The 18,138-nt window shown below is 30.7% G+C and overlaps 1 protein-coding gene across 2 annotated transcripts; it reads left to right on the top strand.

The window, feature by feature from the left end:
• Window positions 1-8,386: 8,386 nt before the first annotated feature.
• LOC114419384 (serine/threonine-protein kinase STY17-like) lies at window positions 8,387-17,126 on the top strand. 2 transcript variants are annotated; one of them, XM_028385043.1, is made up of 16 exons: window positions 8,387-8,799; window positions 9,171-9,285; window positions 9,572-9,672; window positions 9,820-9,936; window positions 10,432-10,486; window positions 11,439-11,549; window positions 12,075-12,119; window positions 12,562-12,737; window positions 12,825-12,932; window positions 13,752-13,825; window positions 14,228-14,403; window positions 15,091-15,186; window positions 16,105-16,185; window positions 16,280-16,333; window positions 16,426-16,560; window positions 16,645-17,126. In XM_028385043.1, the coding sequence occupies exons 1-16, from the start codon at window positions 8,600-8,602 to the stop codon at window positions 16,708-16,710; spliced, it is 1,710 nt and encodes a 569-aa protein (XP_028240844.1). In that variant the 5' UTR covers window positions 8,387-8,599; the 3' UTR covers window positions 16,711-17,126. The 2 variants fall into 2 exon arrangements, with proteins under 2 accessions (XP_028240844.1, XP_028240839.1); XM_028385038.1 differs by having other exon boundaries at window positions 12,075-12,125.
• Window positions 17,127-18,138: the final 1,012 nt, after the last annotated feature.

Genomic DNA, 18,138 nt, shown 5'->3' with positions numbered 1-18,138 from the left:
GTGTCCATAGAGCATTAGTTAAAAAAGTAAAAATAAAATATTATTTATTATAAAAATCATAGGAAAATGACGAGTATTTCAATAATAATAAAAAAAATTCTTCTTTCGATTATTTAGTAAGTACCTTAATAGACTCTGGTCAGCATTTACCTAAAAATTATACTAATGAAATAGATAAATAACAATTTTAATTTAATTATTGAGGTTAGATTATCATTTGATAGTGTAGAGAGAAGATACCAAAAACAGATATGCAGTAATGTGAAAGCGTGGTGGTCTCATAAATTTGGCAGCAAATTGAGATTCCATCTGAGAAATAAAAGGTCATATACTCATATGAGTATTAATTGTTGTCATAAATAGATAATGAACCTACCCAGAAACACAGTAGAAAATGGCATCCATAAAACAAGATTCCCAGTTGTAACAGAGAGACACTGTTTTGCCATATCGAGCAAACATCAATAAGGCTTTCATAAATAAAGCCGCGAAATTGATTTTTCTCCACTGCAAGTCAACCCCCTCCCTAGGATACTATACCCTTCATCACTTTAATTTCATCCAATGATATTCATTAACTCAATACTACTGTTAATTGCTATTTTTTCTTGTCTTAGTAAATGAGAAGTAATTTAAAAGACTTATTTAACCCCTGGGAGAATTAAGGGTACATACAGAGAGAGGAAGAGGATCCTAATCCTCAAAAGAAATACTAAGTAGGAGGGTTGTAACAGTTTTGAAGCAGTCTCATCAGTACTACCTTGCCTATTAATGTTGCCAGACGGAGATTCCCTCATTTAATGTTTCTGGTTTCTGCAACACATCCTCCCAGTATCACGATCATGCCCAACCCCAACCCCATTCCTTTCTCCCCTCTCTCTCTATTTCCTTACATCTCAGGCAAAAAGAAAAAAAAAAATGAAAACTACACATCAATGTTTTTTTGATCAATTCATTATAAATGTGATATTACTTAGAAGCAATACCAAAGCAATATTCAATTCAAGAGATTGGATCGTGTAATTTTCATCTTCACAAGAAATTATTTATAATAAGTTTTTCTATTCATCTTTTTTTTCCCTATCTTTTCTTACTATTTAATTTTTTATTTTTTAGTTATTCCGTATTGGGACGCATCAACTTGTTATTAAATCACATTGATAACTTCTATTTGTGTCCTAACTCGTCTAAGAATTAGATTTGTCTCAATTCGAGTTCAACTGTGTTATATAAATACTCTGCCAGGTCAATTGAATTCTCAGGAGATAGTTGTGTTGTACCCCCACACACAATACATACAAGAGATGAAAGGAAGGGTTAAAATAGACATTAGAGGTGGGAGACTAAGTGAGTATTTGGGGACATTATCAAAATTAATTTTGAATGAATTTGATTTTATAAAATTAAAAATTTTGATTTATGTTTGAATATTTTATTAAAATTAATTTTGAAGTGATTAAATATTTTATTAAAAAATTAAGTAATAAATAAAATTTAGTATAAAATTTTGAATCTAACATAGAAATTATTCAAATTTATTTTAAATCAACATTAATTAAAAAATTTTCTTTAACATTAAATCAAACATATAAAATCAATTCTAAAATTAAAATCAATCTCAAACACCACTAAATGCGGTGGCGTGTGAAGAAAGGGAAACAGAAAGTGGGGATGGAGTGACTTAAATGCTTTGGTAGTCGGGGCTTTTAAATATCATTTTCAGCACCCAACCCTCTTCAAAACATACACGTTTTATAACATGAAGTAGCCATTGTGCTATTGGCTCGGTTCACTCAGACACAAAACAACCATATCACAACATTTGTGGTTTTCGTTTTTGAATCTTTGATTGAGTCGTGTCAATATCTCACTGCTATTTCATCTTTTCTTAGGTTGCGCCTGGAATGAGCACACCAAACGCAGAGGTAAGCTTGAAGCATTTTTCCAATTTCCACGTATACCACTCAACCGCTCTAGTCACCATTCGATTTCTATGAATGGATTATGGATGCTCAATATTTTTAGTTCCTGTATTTTTTTTTATTTGCACATGACGTATGAAGACATGAATGTAGGGTGTAACTTGTTTATCATTTGTCGTTTTTGGTTCTTTCTGTGTTTACTGTTTAGTAGTAGACTTTTTATTATTCTTAATTATAATATATTTCAATTAATTCACACCCTTTAAAAAAATAATTAATTTAATTAATCACATTAAATCTATCCATTATTTATATTATCATTTCAAAATTATAATTTTTTTATTTCTCTATTCACTTAATTATTTTTATTAAGATTTAAAGAAAAAAAGGATATATAAGAAAAAATATAATTAATGTCTAAAAATTATTTTAAAAATCCAGGAGAAATAAATTTATGAAAAAAAGATAAAATGAGTAGGACTACTCTTTTTTTGATAAGTAACGTTTCATAAGTGCCAGCTTTTATGTTTCTAAAACATTGAATGCTTTTTTGTTCATTTAATATTATGCTCCTAAATCATTGAATGCTTTTTTTTTTTTTTTTTTTACATTTACTAATATTTTCTTTACGAAGGACTCTTAGGAAGTGTTCGTTGTTACTTCATCCCTTTTTTGTCTCCTTCTTTCACTGTTACAAATATGATATTTAATCATACTTTTTATTTAACACTTAATAAAAATATTATTAAAAAAAATTTTGACGACATGTAAAAAATATCCTAAAATTATAAATGGATATTATTAATATATTTCTATAATATTTATTAAATGTTGTATATAATTTATATTAAAGTCTTTTTATGATATTTTTAAGCTTTAATAATATAGATTATATATAACATTTGATAAAATATTATAAAAATATATTAATAATATTTATTTATAATTTGACAACATTTTAATGTGATCAAACATTTTTAGCAATATTTTTATTAAGTGTTAGAAAAAAAAATATTGCTAAAAGTCATATATGTTGTAGTTTTTATTGATAAATAAATAAATAAATAAATTGTTCACTTCTTTTACTTTTATATAATACTAATGGTACGGTTTTTTTAGAGTACTGATTAAAAAAAATAATCATACAAATTATAGTAAAATATCTATTATCTTAATTATGAGTAATATTATATCTTATTAATCCCTTTACATATCTTCCTATTAGTAAGTACTCTAACAAACACTACTTTCCAAAAATTCTATATTTATGCTGTAAAAAAAACTATATTTTTATAATCAGTTAATTGAAAAAGAAAAACATTCTGGAGCATGCTATCTATTATAATTTTTATTATTAACTATATCTTACTCTCTTTACGAATTGCCCTCTCTGTTTTTTTTTTCTCAATAAAAACCAATATCAATATATAATTAAAACGCAATATTGGAAGCAGTTAAAATAAAATTAAAAGTGCATTTATTTTGAAGTTAATTAAATTAATATTAGTCTCGTTTTTCATTTGCTAAAAGTTATCGAGCATATCGACTATATATTTTCTCTTTTAAATAAGCCGCAAATAATTTACTATTTGTAAGCTTAATATTATACAGAGTTTAGTAATTCACAAAACCGGTATTTTAGGATTGATTCTCTTTTGTTATTATTTCAATATTACTTCGAATTTGGATCCTCTCATTTCATCTAATTAAAATACGAAAGCATTTTTGTCCAATAATACAACCAAGTTTCATAAAAGAATACCCTTGTTTTGTTTATAAAACCAGTCTTTTTCCGTTCTGAAATGAAAACGGGGGGAGTTTAACGCTGGAAGCCAGGAAGAAATGGGTCATCAATAAAGTTAAAGGAGGTGCAGGGGTTGCAGGAAGCAAAGGCCTGGTTTCAGTATGGTTCTTGAGCCCAATGGGAAATGAGAATTAGATTTTTAATTTGTTAGTGTTAAAGGCTAAATTTTGGGACTCGTCCTATAAAATAGTAGTATTGTAGTTTTTGCCAATATGAACCAGAGGTGTGAGCCAAATTGTAAGCAAATACAAAATTTGTGCTTATTCCAAATTATAGACCCCTTGTATTGTGTTGATATTATTGACGGAAAAAATTGTATGTAATTTATCAACGGTTATATCTATTATAATTCGTTTATATTATAGATAAACTCGTGACTCATTGTAATAAACTCATTACAATAGAGAACATTCTTGTAGTGAAATCTTTTCCCTTCAAATCATTATCTAGTTTTTGTCAAAGGTTTTGATGTTATGACGAAATAAACTTTAGGCTAAAACTTTCTGCTTTGCATTCTGGGATTAACTTTCTAAAATGCAACGGAAAATACAGGAAACAACACCTAAAATTAATCTATTGTCAGACAGTACGGGATCTTGACCAAATTTTTTGAAGGGATCAAAGTGGTTAAGTAAATATGCTTAAAATCATTAACAGTGCCATATATAAAAAAAATTACCTATATTTATTAAAAAGAAAATAGAGGGGTTCCTATTAAGCTACGATACTGTTCCCCGAAGTGGGCATAACTTTCAGAGTATTGCTCGAATTCATAGTGTAAGCTTGTTGGTGCTGAAATTGTTGGTCGGTGAGACTAGGACCCAGATGGCCATCACATGATGCATGCCTTCCATTTTTTTCTTTTGTTAAAGTTGCCACTCCAATATTTAAATTATAGATATTGGTTATGGACCTTTCAGATAAGATCACAATCACATTAATCATAGATGAAAATAAAATATATAATCATATTAATTTTTTGCTTTTGAACCCGTATCAAAATTGCCTATAAAAAATTGTATCAATTTGCGTCAACACCCTCAAAATAGCTCATTGCACTAGTTAATCTTAAACCGTGTTTTAGAAGAAAACAACTGCAATCGGATAAGTATAGTTTTAGTCAACCAAGACTCGACAGTTATAATATAATCAACAACTAAGGACAACATTCTTGAATGTTTGTTGGGGTGGAATTAAAAATAGGTCAATTGAAAAAAAAAAACATTTTGATTCGGTATAAACACTTTAAATAGATATAAGCCACGTTTTTCTTTTCTTTTCGTTTTCATCAACGATATCTTCACAAAATATTTTTTTCTTCCAAATCACATTAGGGGACCATGCCCCTCATGCACCTGAATCTTTAAGTTAAATGCTTACACATCATCCTATAGGTCATGTGCAATATTGTTATAGATTAAATAAAAAAAATCCCTAGTTTTTATTTATACTTCATTTGTTTGTTAGTATTTTTTTCTTCCTTTCATCCCAATCCTTTCACTAAAGATATGGTTGGACGATGGAATATTATTATGGTGTCGATGGAAATTGAGTCTAGGTAGGTATAGAGATTAGTCTGATAAAAGTTTGAATCTTTATTAAGAGAAGTATTTATATTTAGTGTTTGATAGTGTCACAAATAGAATTAGCTTGTATGAAAATATTTGTGAAAAAAAAAACAATAATTAAATTTGTAGTTTATAATTTTGATTTCGATTCAATTCTGATAAATTTAAAATAGGTTCAGTTTACAAATTTTATATTTGAAATTATTCAAAAAACCAGATGTGAAATTGGATTTCCAAATTACGTTCCAATCTTTGTGTAGATATTCATATATAATTGTGATAGTGTAGTAAGTTTGGAAATAATGACAATAAACAAACTGTTTTCATTAAGAATTAAAATTTAGGGCGTTGTAACTTTGTTCCATATATTTCTCCTAAAAAAAAAAAACTTTGTTCCATGTTTTGTATTTGCTTTAATATGGTGTTGTAACTGAAAATAGTAATAAGAACATTATTTGAAAATATTTATAAATATATAAATTATAACATTAAAAATGTGTAAAAACTATATTTATAGTGTTTAAATTTGTCCTATCTCACTATTCACAAACTGAGCGACAACTATGCTGCCAAACATGGTTCTTCACTTCTCTCCCTCTTTGATATAGCTTCATAGTTGAGCAGTAAATTAACTCTGGTGGCCAACCATTTAACTTGATCAACATGCATTCAGAGCTGACTTTTATTTTCTGTTTTTTTTTTAATATTTTCGTTAATATTCATGATTTGGCTTCTGGCATGTATGTAGAGTCATGTTTGGCCATTTCAAACCTATATGCGACTCTAAATGTTGCATGAGCTTTGATGTTGTGACTTGTGAGCAAGAAAAAAGGCTCCAAGTTCTACATATTCGTTGAATATTCTTTTACTCGACTAAACAATAAACATGCTGCATGCATAGTAATTTGTAGAATTAGATTTGAATCAGGATGCTTTTATAAAATTGGTTCTAAGTAGACGTACGTATTTTTTGTTTGGATAATATTAGAAAATTGTTTTAAACATAATATTTCTCTGAAACTTACAATTAAAATTAATTGTCATTTTGTGGGTACAATTGTAAAAAATCTGAGTCTAACTAAAGGTATATTTGAAATAAATGATATGACTAAGGATATACAGAAATGACACAAAAATCTGACTTATGCTTCTTTAATGTCAATGCAAAAACTACTTCTACTAATTTTAGTAAGACTTTCGTCTAAAATTCGAAATTATATTTCTAACACAATGCCAAACATCATGGCCAATGAAAAAAAAAATCATACTTGACTCTTTTAAACTCAAGTTGAGGCATGCTAAACATGAATCCAAGCACATCCTTAATGGTAATGGTTGTAATTTTTTTTTTCTCATCATATCAAGCGTGTGTTTTTGGCACACTTGGGTGTTGCAAATCGTATCAATTGAATAAAATACTATTGTAATAACAGTAAACAAAGAAGATTGGGGATTAGTCAGATAATTAATGAGCTTAAAGGACATAAATTTATGAATATATATATGAGAATTTCGTTAAAAAAATCAAAGAGTCTAATTATAATAATTAAATAAAAATCTTTAAAATAGGATTTTCCTTCGAGAAGAAGTATGGTAATAAAAGATGATATCCTAAAGTATGATTCTAAACAAGGAATGGTTTTAAAGTGTGTTTATTTCAAGCTTCGAAAAGTTTTTTTTCTTGGCAGAAAAGTTATTTAAAGCTTCGAAAAGTTATTTTTAAGAATGCGAATTAAGTTATTTGACATTTTAATGTTGCTTTTAAATTTTAGAACCATATTTATAGTTATTTTTTTATTCTCTAAAAAGTTTTTTTTTAATCATGTTTTACTTGTTATTCTCACGGTCAAGGTAAGTACGTTAATCTATCGTGAACATACTTAAAATTGTATTATAATTCAACCAATAAATTTCATTTATATTCTTACAATTTTCTCTTATCATTTAAAAATTTCAAAATATTTTCATAAATACTAAACTCTAAATAAACATGTTTATTAATTTACCTAAAAAAATAGCATTGTTAATTGTATCATTTTCAAAATTATTCTTTTAAGTATATAGTGACATTTCTCCAAATAAAACTTATCTAAATAGTAAATAGTTATTTTACATGATACTAAATATATTTGGTTATTTTTAAACAAAATGTCATATTTAAGCATTTTTAAGCCCCAAAAGTAAGGTCTCACATCTAAAATGTTCTAAGTTTTAATTTCTGTTATATTATCTTTCCTTTAAAAAAATGGTGGGACACATCAAAAAATTAAAATCATGTATTTACCCTTTTTGTTTTTATTATATAAATATATTATTAGGGACAAATATATATATATATAATAAAATTATTTACTTTTCATGTGTCCCACCATTCTTTTTACTTGCACCAAACATTTATCTCTTTTCCCTGGTCTCTCCATTTTCATTTTCAAGCAACAAAAAAATTATTTCCCTTTCACTTTTTCCTCACCTCGTTTTTTCTCCCACAATCAACCCCAAACAACAATGCATTAAAGTAAATGAAAAACCCTCATTAGGAAGGTACATCTGATTCTCATGGCTATTTCTTTACTATTTAATTTTCATTGTTTTTTATTCTACTCATTACAGATCGTGGTGCTCTTAAAAAAAGAATGACCCCTAGTCATAGTAGTAGTAGTGCGATCAAAAAAGAAGCTTCTATGGTTTGGTAGGTCCACATTTTTTAATCTGAGAAGATAAGGATTAAGGATTACAAAAAAAAAAGCCCATATTCCCGAATAAACCTTAGACAGAGTCCCCGTGGGTCCCTGATGCTGTTTATTTTTGTATTTACTTCATTTTCGATATTTCATAAATTATATATTTTAATTAATTACCACTTCTGAAAAGAATAATTTCATACTAATATTAATATCATCATAAAAAAACATCTTGATTTATTTATTTATTATTGGAGGCCAGATACGGAAAAGAAAGTATTAAAATTATCCAATAAAGAAAGTTTCAATTTGCTGTGTGTGCCCACTTTGGGCTGAATGCGGGCCCCACTCTGACGTGGATAGCTGGGAACAAACACTCAGCGCCGAAGCAAAAACACTCATTAGTACCGGGAAAGAGAACACAACCAAACAAACAAGCAAAAGATTAAAAAAAAAACAAAGAGACTCAAAAAAGAGTTCTCCGTCAACTGAATCTCCATCATCTTTCCCCTTTCCCCCCTTTCGCTTCTTCGTGTTTTTTCTTCTCTCTCACTTTTGCTTCTTCTTCATTTCTTCACGATCCACTCTCTCTCGTAGTTGTGGTGGTGCTGATCGCGTGCGCTCATGGTGATCGAGCATGACATTGAGAGTTGCGGGAGCAGAGCGATGCAATCTTTGCACGCGCATCACCCTCGCCACCACCGGCAGAAGCTGGAGGTGTACAATGAGGTGCTTCGGCGAATTCAGGAATCGGATTGCGAGGAGGGGCATGTTCCCGGCTTCGACGATCAGCTTTGGCTCCACTTCAATCGCCTTCCCGCTAGGTCTTTCACACGATGCTTCCGAATTAATTAGTTAATTAATTAACCTCGCTTCTTATGTTTTCCTCTAGATTTAGATTCTTACTTTTTTAAAAGTGGTGAAAATGATTGGTCAGGGAATTTGAGACTAGTGTTTTTGTATATTCCTGATTGTCTGTGTTTTTTTAATTGATTTATGCAATTCGAGTGTTTTTTCGTGTTGTTTTTTTAAGTTTGTGATGAGAATTGAGAAGATAATTGAAGAAGAAAGAAAATAGCTGAGTGTTTTTTTTTTTTGCCTTTTTTTTTTTTTTTACTTTACCTTTGTAAGTGGATTTGCCAGAGTGGTTTTTGTTCGAGTCTCGTGGTTGGTCACTCTGATTGCTACTACATAGGTACGCGTTGGATGTGAATGTGGAGAGGGCAGAAGATGTTTTAGCTCATAAGAGATTGCTTAAGTTGGCAGAGGACCCTGCTTCTCGACCTGCATTTCAAGTTCGCTTAGTACAGGTAGTTAAAAAAACATAAATAAAGCACTAATAATATAAGGTAATTGAAGTTCTGTTGTTTGTAATTTTACTAGTTTTGACTAAGGCCAAATGTTTTCCCGTCAAATTTGTTCTAAAGGATGCATGGCACTGTTTTTTCCTTGATTGCACTGCTGATAACTGCTAGCTGTTATTGACATCAAAATCAAACTTGGAAATATGTAATCAGTGACTTTATAATCCCCTACTTTAAGTATAGAGAAGTGCTACGTATAGATTAATTCATAGCAGTTTCATCCTTAATGCAGGTATATCCTTTTGGCGGTGCAAATTATGCTGATTCCATACATTTAGATCCTTCTGAGAAAGAAGATGCACAAAGTTCTCTTAACTATTCTTTAAAGCAGGGGTATGGCTCATGTATTTTCATATCAGTTTTATTTCCATCCTTGCTGTTGCTCAATATGCACAATCCTTTTTGTTGTTTTTATGTTTTCATTTGTGCCATTTATTTATTTTTTAATGTCATTTCTTTGTCTGTCTCTTGGCAAAACAGAATTCATCCACCACCTACATTTGGTTCATCCTCTAACCTTGAAGCTCTTGCACTTCAGAAAAACAAAAATAACATTGAAGATGGGGGAAGTGCTATGAGTGTAACACCATATTTCCGGTAATAAATGCACTATTTTGGGCTGTTATTCTTCATGTAAATATATTGTGAATGGGCTTGCTCTCTTCAGCTTCAATTAGTATTGCTAAAGAGTGTCTTATATCGATCAACTGGAAACATGTATTTATGATGAGGTTGATATATAGACTTAGGATAATATCGCTCACTTTGAAGGTAATATTTTCCAAGTGAAAGTCTCTTGGTTTTTTAGTTTTGTCCAAGTTTTTAAGAGAGATGTTGGAGAATATGTGACCATCACTGACATATGATGTATAGAAAAAACAAAATGTAGAATCAGTCAATAGGTTTCCATTTGTGTGTTGTGTTGGTGTTGACAATGTTGTGAATGCCAACACTCCAGATTGTAAAGACCCTGCATATTGAATTTCTCTAGGGGGAGCATTCATTCTTGTTTCCATTAGTTTATAGCAGTTAATAAATATATTAATGTTTAAATTTTAACTTGTGCTAATCTTTCTACTTACTATATTTTAGGCCCATGCACGAGATTACCTTTTCAACAGTTGACAAGCCTAAACTCCTTAGTCAGGTGGTTAATTCTGACTTTTTTTAAAAAAAAAATTTGTAATGCTTTTTGTAAATGGTGCTTCTAAATTATTGGTTGATATTATTGTACATAGTTCTCATTATATTTTCTTTTCTACTATATTGTTCAGCCTTCAACATGATAATAAAAAGATCTCTTGCTTTTCTTGGCCATCAATTGGGTCAGAGCACTTCTTGCAATGCTATGCAGGAAATAATTATTGCTTATAGTGTCTTTTGTATCAACTATGGATAAATTTCTTTCCAATTGCTATCAATGCTGTCAAACTAAAATTTCATGTTGAGTGTTTTCTTTGAAAGTACTATAGGTTGTCATTTTGCCCAAGTATTTTTTTTACACAGATTAGATTGGGAATTTATGAAGGTACAAATGTATAAGCAATAAGAAAATCATGCACAAATGAATATCATAATCTTTTCAGTTGTCATCTCTTAACATTTTCTGTAATCATAACTTTTTAATCTCTAATACGAATACACTCCTGTAAATATATAATTTATTGTTTAATATGAACCGCAAAAGTGGAGTGTTTTACATTAATTGTTCTTTTTTAGGCTTGGTTGGGGGGGGGGGGGGGGTATTGATGATTACTTTAATCAATCTCTTTTATACTTTGAAAAGGGGAAATTTCACTTGTGTTCAAAACTGTAAATTCTGTGGCTAACTCAAAATCTCTGGAGTTCTTAAGCAAGTTTAATTTTTATGCATTATCAATGTAAAATAGTTTTGCATTGTCATCTAATGATGAATTATCACATCATTAAATGAATTTTGCAATGTTAAGACTACATGATGTGGTACTGTTACTGGATGACAATGTAGAGTTTTTTGCATTTAACAGTGGATTAAAATTAAATTCTGTAATTATAAGATAGAATAGAACAATTGTATTTTATATTATGGGCTGTATGTCACCCTTTACTTTGCATTTCAGTTAACAGCAATACTTGGTGAGATGGGACTGAATATTCAAGAAGCTCATGCATTTTCCACTACTGATGGATTTTCTCTGGATGTCTTTGTTGTTGAGGGATGGCCTAATGAGGTAGGACGAAAGTAGCTAAACAATGACCTCATAAAATCACTAGCAATTGTTTTGGGAAACAGAAAGCCTTTATTTATGTATGCCTTGATCAATATCTTGCTATAAGTATGGTTTGCAATTTTGAATTTGTAAAAAGATATATAATACCTTTAACTTCTTCTCTTCATGGCATGTTTACCTTTTCATTTCAGTTGATAATATGGGATTATTTATGTTGTCTTTGTGGCATTTCTAATAATCTTGTTGTATGGATATAAATAGATAAATATGATGATTTTTCACTTTTAGAACATATTGGGGTATGCTATTGAATGGTATGCCTAATTAATTTCTTATTTCCTTCTAGAACTTTGGTAAGTTTTGCTGATATTTGAGACCAAAAAACAAGGAACTTTTGTTGCTTATATTCGAGACCGGAGGAAGTATCTGAGTTTTATTTGTATTGTTGTTTTGCTTTTCCAACTGTATTTTCGAATTTATATATCCAAACTTTTTGTATCTATCGTATTTTCTTTTTGCCATTAGGAAACTGAGGAGCTGAAAGGTGTGTTGGAAAAGGAAATTTTCAAGGTTAAGGTATATTCTCCTTTTTAATTGTTTCTATTAGAGATATAATATAAAAACCATTAATGAATCTTCACTTAACACTTAAGTTTTTGGGATAGAGAGCTCATGACTATTTCAAATTACTAAGTTATATATATATATATATATATATATATATATATATATATATATATATATATATATTGGAAATGTCTTAATTTTCTTGCTAATTGCTATGAACTTTGATACAATGGCACCTATTCAAGATTAAGCAGGGAAGATGAGATTATTGTAGTTTGGATTTTTTTAAGAAAGGAACTGATGTTAATTTGGACTGCATTTGAGTAATGGCAACATCTGTTAAAAGTAAATTGTTCTTTGCACATACACTTCATGCAGACCACAGAATTTCATTTCTCCTTGTGCTAAACACTTGTTGATATTAACTTTTTTATTTTCTTTGCAGGAGCAAAATATGTCAAATCAGGGCATACATTATGCTACCAATGAACAATACCAGGCAAGGATGGAACCCTCCCCTCATTGCATTCAAATACCATCTGATGGAGCTGATGTCTGGGAGATTGATACCAACCAGCTGAAATATGAAAACAAAGTTGGCTCTGGGTCATTTGGTGACTTGTGAGTTATTTTTGCTTGATGTATGTTTGAACTCTACATATCCTTTTAGTTGATTCTCTCTCTCTGCATTTCTTTGTAATCCTTTAGGTACAGAGGTACATATTGTAGTCAAGATGTGGCTATCAAAGTTCTTAAGCCTGAGCGCATAAGTACAGATATGCTGAGGGAGTTTGCACAGGAAGTTTATATCATGAGGTTTGTTTGCATGATTAAATGTAATTGCGGAGCTTGTATTTCCAATTACTGAGATATTTGTTTCTCTCATGCTTTCCTGTCTCGTGCTGTCGCTTCCTCTTTCCTGTTTATAATTTTTAATTCTGTATTGTATTAGATAATAATCTGGTTTCCACAATGGAGGAATGGTGTTATGAACTTTATGTTGTTTGATAAATATCTTGATATATTGTGCTATTAGTGGCTTATTTTCTATTGAGGATTTACTATTCCCAGACTTGAAAATATGAACTGGTCAGACATTATACTTCTGGTTAGATCTTTTCTGTCCTATTTATTTATATCTCAGTTTGAAAACCAACAAACCTTGGCAGCTTGATAGTTGATACACATGCAAAGTTGTGCTACCCACACTGCTGCTTGATTAAAGTGAAGCGTGCTGTAACTTAATTGTTTTGGTTCTAAAAAACCCACATTTCAGTTATATGATTTAAATTCCCTGAAATTGGCATCATAGACAGTTAAAATGTCTGATCAATGATTCATGAATTTTGGCTTAAATATAATCATGACATTAACTTATTATTAGAGAAACTGGATGACTTATTTTCTAAATCATTCTGGAAAGGAATATATTAACTAAAAATAGTATCTCAATTTCAGATATTCACTGCCTCAAATGCTTCTGAAAATAATAATATTTTAATCCTAACAACTTGACTAATTTGTGTAACTGTATTTTTATCGTAGTTTGAGTATTAGTGGTTGGTGATATGGTATCCTTGTAGTCCTGAGTAATTATTATTCCTTTACCAACTATGATTTATCTTTGGGTTGCAGGAAGATTCGACACAAGAATGTTGTTCAGTTCATTGGCGCATGTACTAGGCCCCCAAATCTTTGTATTGTTACTGGTAAATAAGAAAGAATCCTGAGAATTTAGGATGTCATATATTTATGTTTCATGGAATTTGTTGTTTAGAGGCTGAGCCTTGGTTTAATGATAATTTTACTGCATTGTATCTTGGTGATCATGGATTTTAGTTGTGGAAACAACCTCTCTGCTTATGGTGGAGGCTACATACATTTTGACCCTCCCCACACCCCTTAATGATGGAAGCCTTGTGCACATGCCTTCCTTTTATATTCATATTGCTAGTTCATTTTTTAAGTTGTAGTTGTCTTAGAATCTGTATAATATCCCTGCTTACCTATATATGTTTTATCAAGTAATTATAAGATGATTTGGGTGCCTTATTCAGTCACCTGATAATGCAATTTTAATGCTTATGTGCTCTTGTTTATGACTTTATCAGAGTTTATGTCTAGGGGAAGCTTATATGACTTTCTGCACAAACAAAGAGGTGTATTTAAGCTTCCATCTTTGCTAAAAGTAGCAATTGATGTTTCCAAGGGAATGAACTATTTGCACCAGAATAATATAATTCACCGGGACCTCAAGACTGCCAATCTTCTGATGGATGAAAATGAAGTAAGAGGATTCCATGAATGCACACATTGATACTGCCTGTTGCATTTTCAGTGTTATTGGTTTGTGTTTTTCCACTGTGTATACTATTTAGGTTTTATAATAGAATTTACTACTTCATTATCGTGAGATTCCATGATACTCCTCTTAATCTTTCATGCTTGCCCTAAAAGGAAAGAGATTAGTTTACCTGTTGAAGGTTTGATATGTTGAATCTGGGATTTAGCTCCTTTAAAGTAAGGGAGTGTACACTTTAGTATACAGAACAGCTATAGTCATTGATTAAAAAATCAATGGTTGAAATTGTGATAAAATGCACGCACATATCTCAACCATTGTTTTTCATATCAACAGCTATAAATGCACTTCAACTTCTAGGGTATAATTACATCTCTTTAGAGGAGCCAAATGCTTGAATCTAAAAGGCTACTTGCCTTGTGCTTGTCTCTCCCCAATGACTCATTCATACTTTTCTGCATCTGCATATATTTGGTCCTATTTTCATTTATGAATGACAATTGTTTGTCATCTTGAATGACAAGAACTACTATAGTTTATAGTTTTGTATAAATAAGTTTAAGATGGGTAGTTGTGTGATGCTGGACTCTTCTTTTTAGCATAGAGTAAAATATGAGCTTACATACACAGACATGAGAGGAAAGATCACTAAAATATCTTGTTCTTCAACAGGTGGTCAAGGTTGCTGATTTTGGGGTTGCCAGGGTGCAAACTCAGTCTGGAGTGATGACAGCTGAAACTGGAACATACCGTTGGATGGCTCCTGAGGTATGGATTTTCTTGGAGTTCAATGTTTCTTCTTGATTGATTTTTTTGGTGACATCATTGATCATGGTGCAATACTAATTCAGGATCAGTATTTGTTTATGGTACACATTTATGTTCTGCCTGTTTGAAAAGTGAGGAATATGATGGACAGGGAAAACAGTGAACAATGGTTTTTATTTATATATTTTGGTTGTGTGGTGAAAGGGAAGTTGAGCTTAAGTGTAAGAAAATTATCCTAGGTGGGATTCAGTTCCAGGTCAATCAATCCTTGAGAAATTAATCCACTTGAGTTAATGTTCTTGGTTATCATTGAAATATCTTTGTCCATAGTGAAGCAGAATTTTAGACTAGTAAAACTATACTGGGTTGGGTTGATGTTAATATTTTGTCAGATGTATTGAATCTATATCTTTTTTATGTTAATCTTTTGTCATATTGATATTGAATTTCTATTGTTTAGGTGTTTAACTTATGATGTTATTTCAATTCTATCTCTTCTATTTTTTAATTTCAAAATGAAGATTAATAAAGTTAGATGAAATGCTTGCCTCTTTTTTTTTAATTTGTTCTTGGCTATATATCCTTACAAAGCATTCAGTGCTTTGATGCTTATTCCTCAGTTCCATTATTATTTTAATCTTCATAAAAAATGCCTTTAATATTTGGACTTGAAAGTGGTTACATTATCATCATATTTGCTTTGCTTTGCTGATTTTATTTTAAAAGTCAGCTGTTAATAATAAGGGTGGCAGACAGATGGATTGGATCAATCCTAATCCGTATCCTAATGGATCAGATCAAAATAATCCATTAAAAAATATTTAATGGATCCGATCCATTTCATTAAACATTTCATTAAAAATTCCATCCGATCCATCCATTAATACTTTTCTCTATTGATTTGAATTTTACTTGAAGGTCATTGAACACAAACCATATGACCAGAAGGCAGATGTTTTCAGTTTTGGAATAGCTCTTTGGGAGCTTTTAACTGGAGAAGTGAGTACTTTCATGCCAGGCAGTGGGCTTTGCTGCTTTATCATTTATTCCCTACCAATCTTATCTCATTGTATATACTATTTTTTGTAATCAGCTGCCTTACTCTTGCCTGACCCCATTACAAGCAGCAGTTGGCGTGGTGCAGAAGGTTTCTATTCCTTTTCTTTTTACAAATAATTTCATTGTAAACAAATTTCTTGTCTATGCATGATGATTCCATGTGGCTTAAATTGCTATTAGGGCCTGCGGCCTACAATTCCCAAAAATACGCACCCAAGACTTTCTGAACTTCTTCAGCGGTGCTGGCAACAAGATCCAACGCAAAGACCAAATTTCTCTGAAATAATAGAAATTCTTCAGCAGATAGCAAAAGAGGTAAACTATTACTGAAATTTAAAAACCAACTAAAAGTTGGACCTGTTAAGCAATTTTCAGTTTCATTTTTTCTTTTCCTACCAGGTCAATGATCACAAAGATAAATCATCCCATGGCTTTCTCTCAGCTCTTAGACGGGCCCATCATTGATATTGATATAAGAGTATTACACGAAAGTATAGCCTTTTTGCTCCTGTATAGTAGTCATACTCTGACCAAATATCTATTGAGTTGGTTGTTTATAATACTCTTGAAAGATTCCATTGTATTGTGCTTGCCTTAAATTTCTGTTACAATCTGCGTCTTTCTCCCATTTGTCTATCAACTTATTCGCCTGTGAATAGGATGGATGCAAGTTTAGTGAAAGTCCAAAATTCAAGGTATCGTTCACCCATTAATTCTTTGCTAATTTACAATTGTATTCCATGCTTTTTCGATGTTGTCTTCTGTACCCAAACCCTTGAAGTAGACTAGTAGAGGCGTTATATGTTGAGACCTGAGATGTACAAGGCTTAGCTGTAATAAAATTGGCATGTCATTATGCAATTTGATTCCAAAAGTATTAAGACACAAATTGTCATCATTTTTTTTAATGACAATATATAAATTTGTTTTAAGATTGTGCTCAGTCAATTTAGACTTGGAAAACAATTATATTGTCAAATAATAAAAAATCACTATTAGATATAACTTTTAACTTTTAAGGTAAAAATAAATAAATTATTAATGACCATAGAAACAGAACTTGCTTTTCAGTTTTCACCCTCAGTGCCAATTATACACATGCGCAAGGTAATCGACGGTTTAGGACTTTCATTTTCAAGGTCCAACTTTTGAAAACTTTGAATTTTTTTTAATTAATGGACTAGCTATGGTGACAATCGAGAATGAGGTGTTGGATAGTATCACTTGTGAGGATTTGATCAATGAATTTGCTCCAAGGAATGCTCCGAGGACGAGATTTTTCAAGTAATTAATGTACTTCATAATTTTGCTGAACTTTTTAATATATAAGAGTTTTGTTTATTATTTTTTTATGGTTGAATTTATAAATTCATGAAATTTTTTGTCAATGAATTATTTATGAAATATGTTTTCGTTGTTTAGGGGTTTTTTTTTTAGTTTTTGTTCTGGATCTCAAAAATGTCCGAGAGAGCACTCTTCACCTTAACAAATCGTGAATAATACTAATTTACAATATGTGAATTAGTTCTCTCCAATCCCCTACGTTTGTGACTGCAATAAACTAAGGAACATCACAAGTAGTTCGACTTTGAATTTTTCGAAGATCATCAATGGCTAGGCTTGTTATATATAGAGAGGATGTTTTTCAAAGAGAACTAGTGAAGATTAAAAAAAAAAAAAGGAAGGAGAAAGGATGTTTTTTTGGTGTTGCTAAAAAGTTTCAGATTATGTAATGTGAGAAAGTGGGTTTGCGCTTAACTCAACCTACACAACCGACTTGTAAGGTGAGGATTACTCCTCACTTATATAGTTTATCTTGACACTATCTTTATTCAATGTGTGACTTCAAGATGTCCCATTTTTCTCATGACTACCCGTCATGTGGGACTTTTA

The sequence above is a fragment of the Glycine soja genome, chromosome 1 (assembly GCF_004193775.1).
Source record: "Glycine soja cultivar W05 chromosome 1, ASM419377v2, whole genome shotgun sequence".
NCBI classification, from domain to species: domain Eukaryota; kingdom Viridiplantae; phylum Streptophyta; class Magnoliopsida; order Fabales; family Fabaceae; genus Glycine; species Glycine soja.
Note: the sequence above shows the minus strand (reverse complement) of the source record. Positions and strands in the feature narration are given on the sequence as shown.

Excerpts from the sequence above, each read along its gene's own strand:
- LOC114419384 (XM_028385038.1), top strand. The coding sequence starts at position 8,600 with ATGGTGATCGAGCATGACATTGAGAGTTGCGGGAGCAGAGCGATGCAA. Across the intron at positions 10,487-11,438 it reads AGCCTAAACTCCTTAGTCAG|TTAACAGCAATACTTGGTGA; the intron begins GTGGTTAATTCT and ends TTTGCATTTCAG. Across the intron at positions 16,561-16,644 it reads TTCAGCAGATAGCAAAAGAG|GTCAATGATCACAAAGATAA; the intron begins GTAAACTATTAC and ends TTTTCCTACCAG.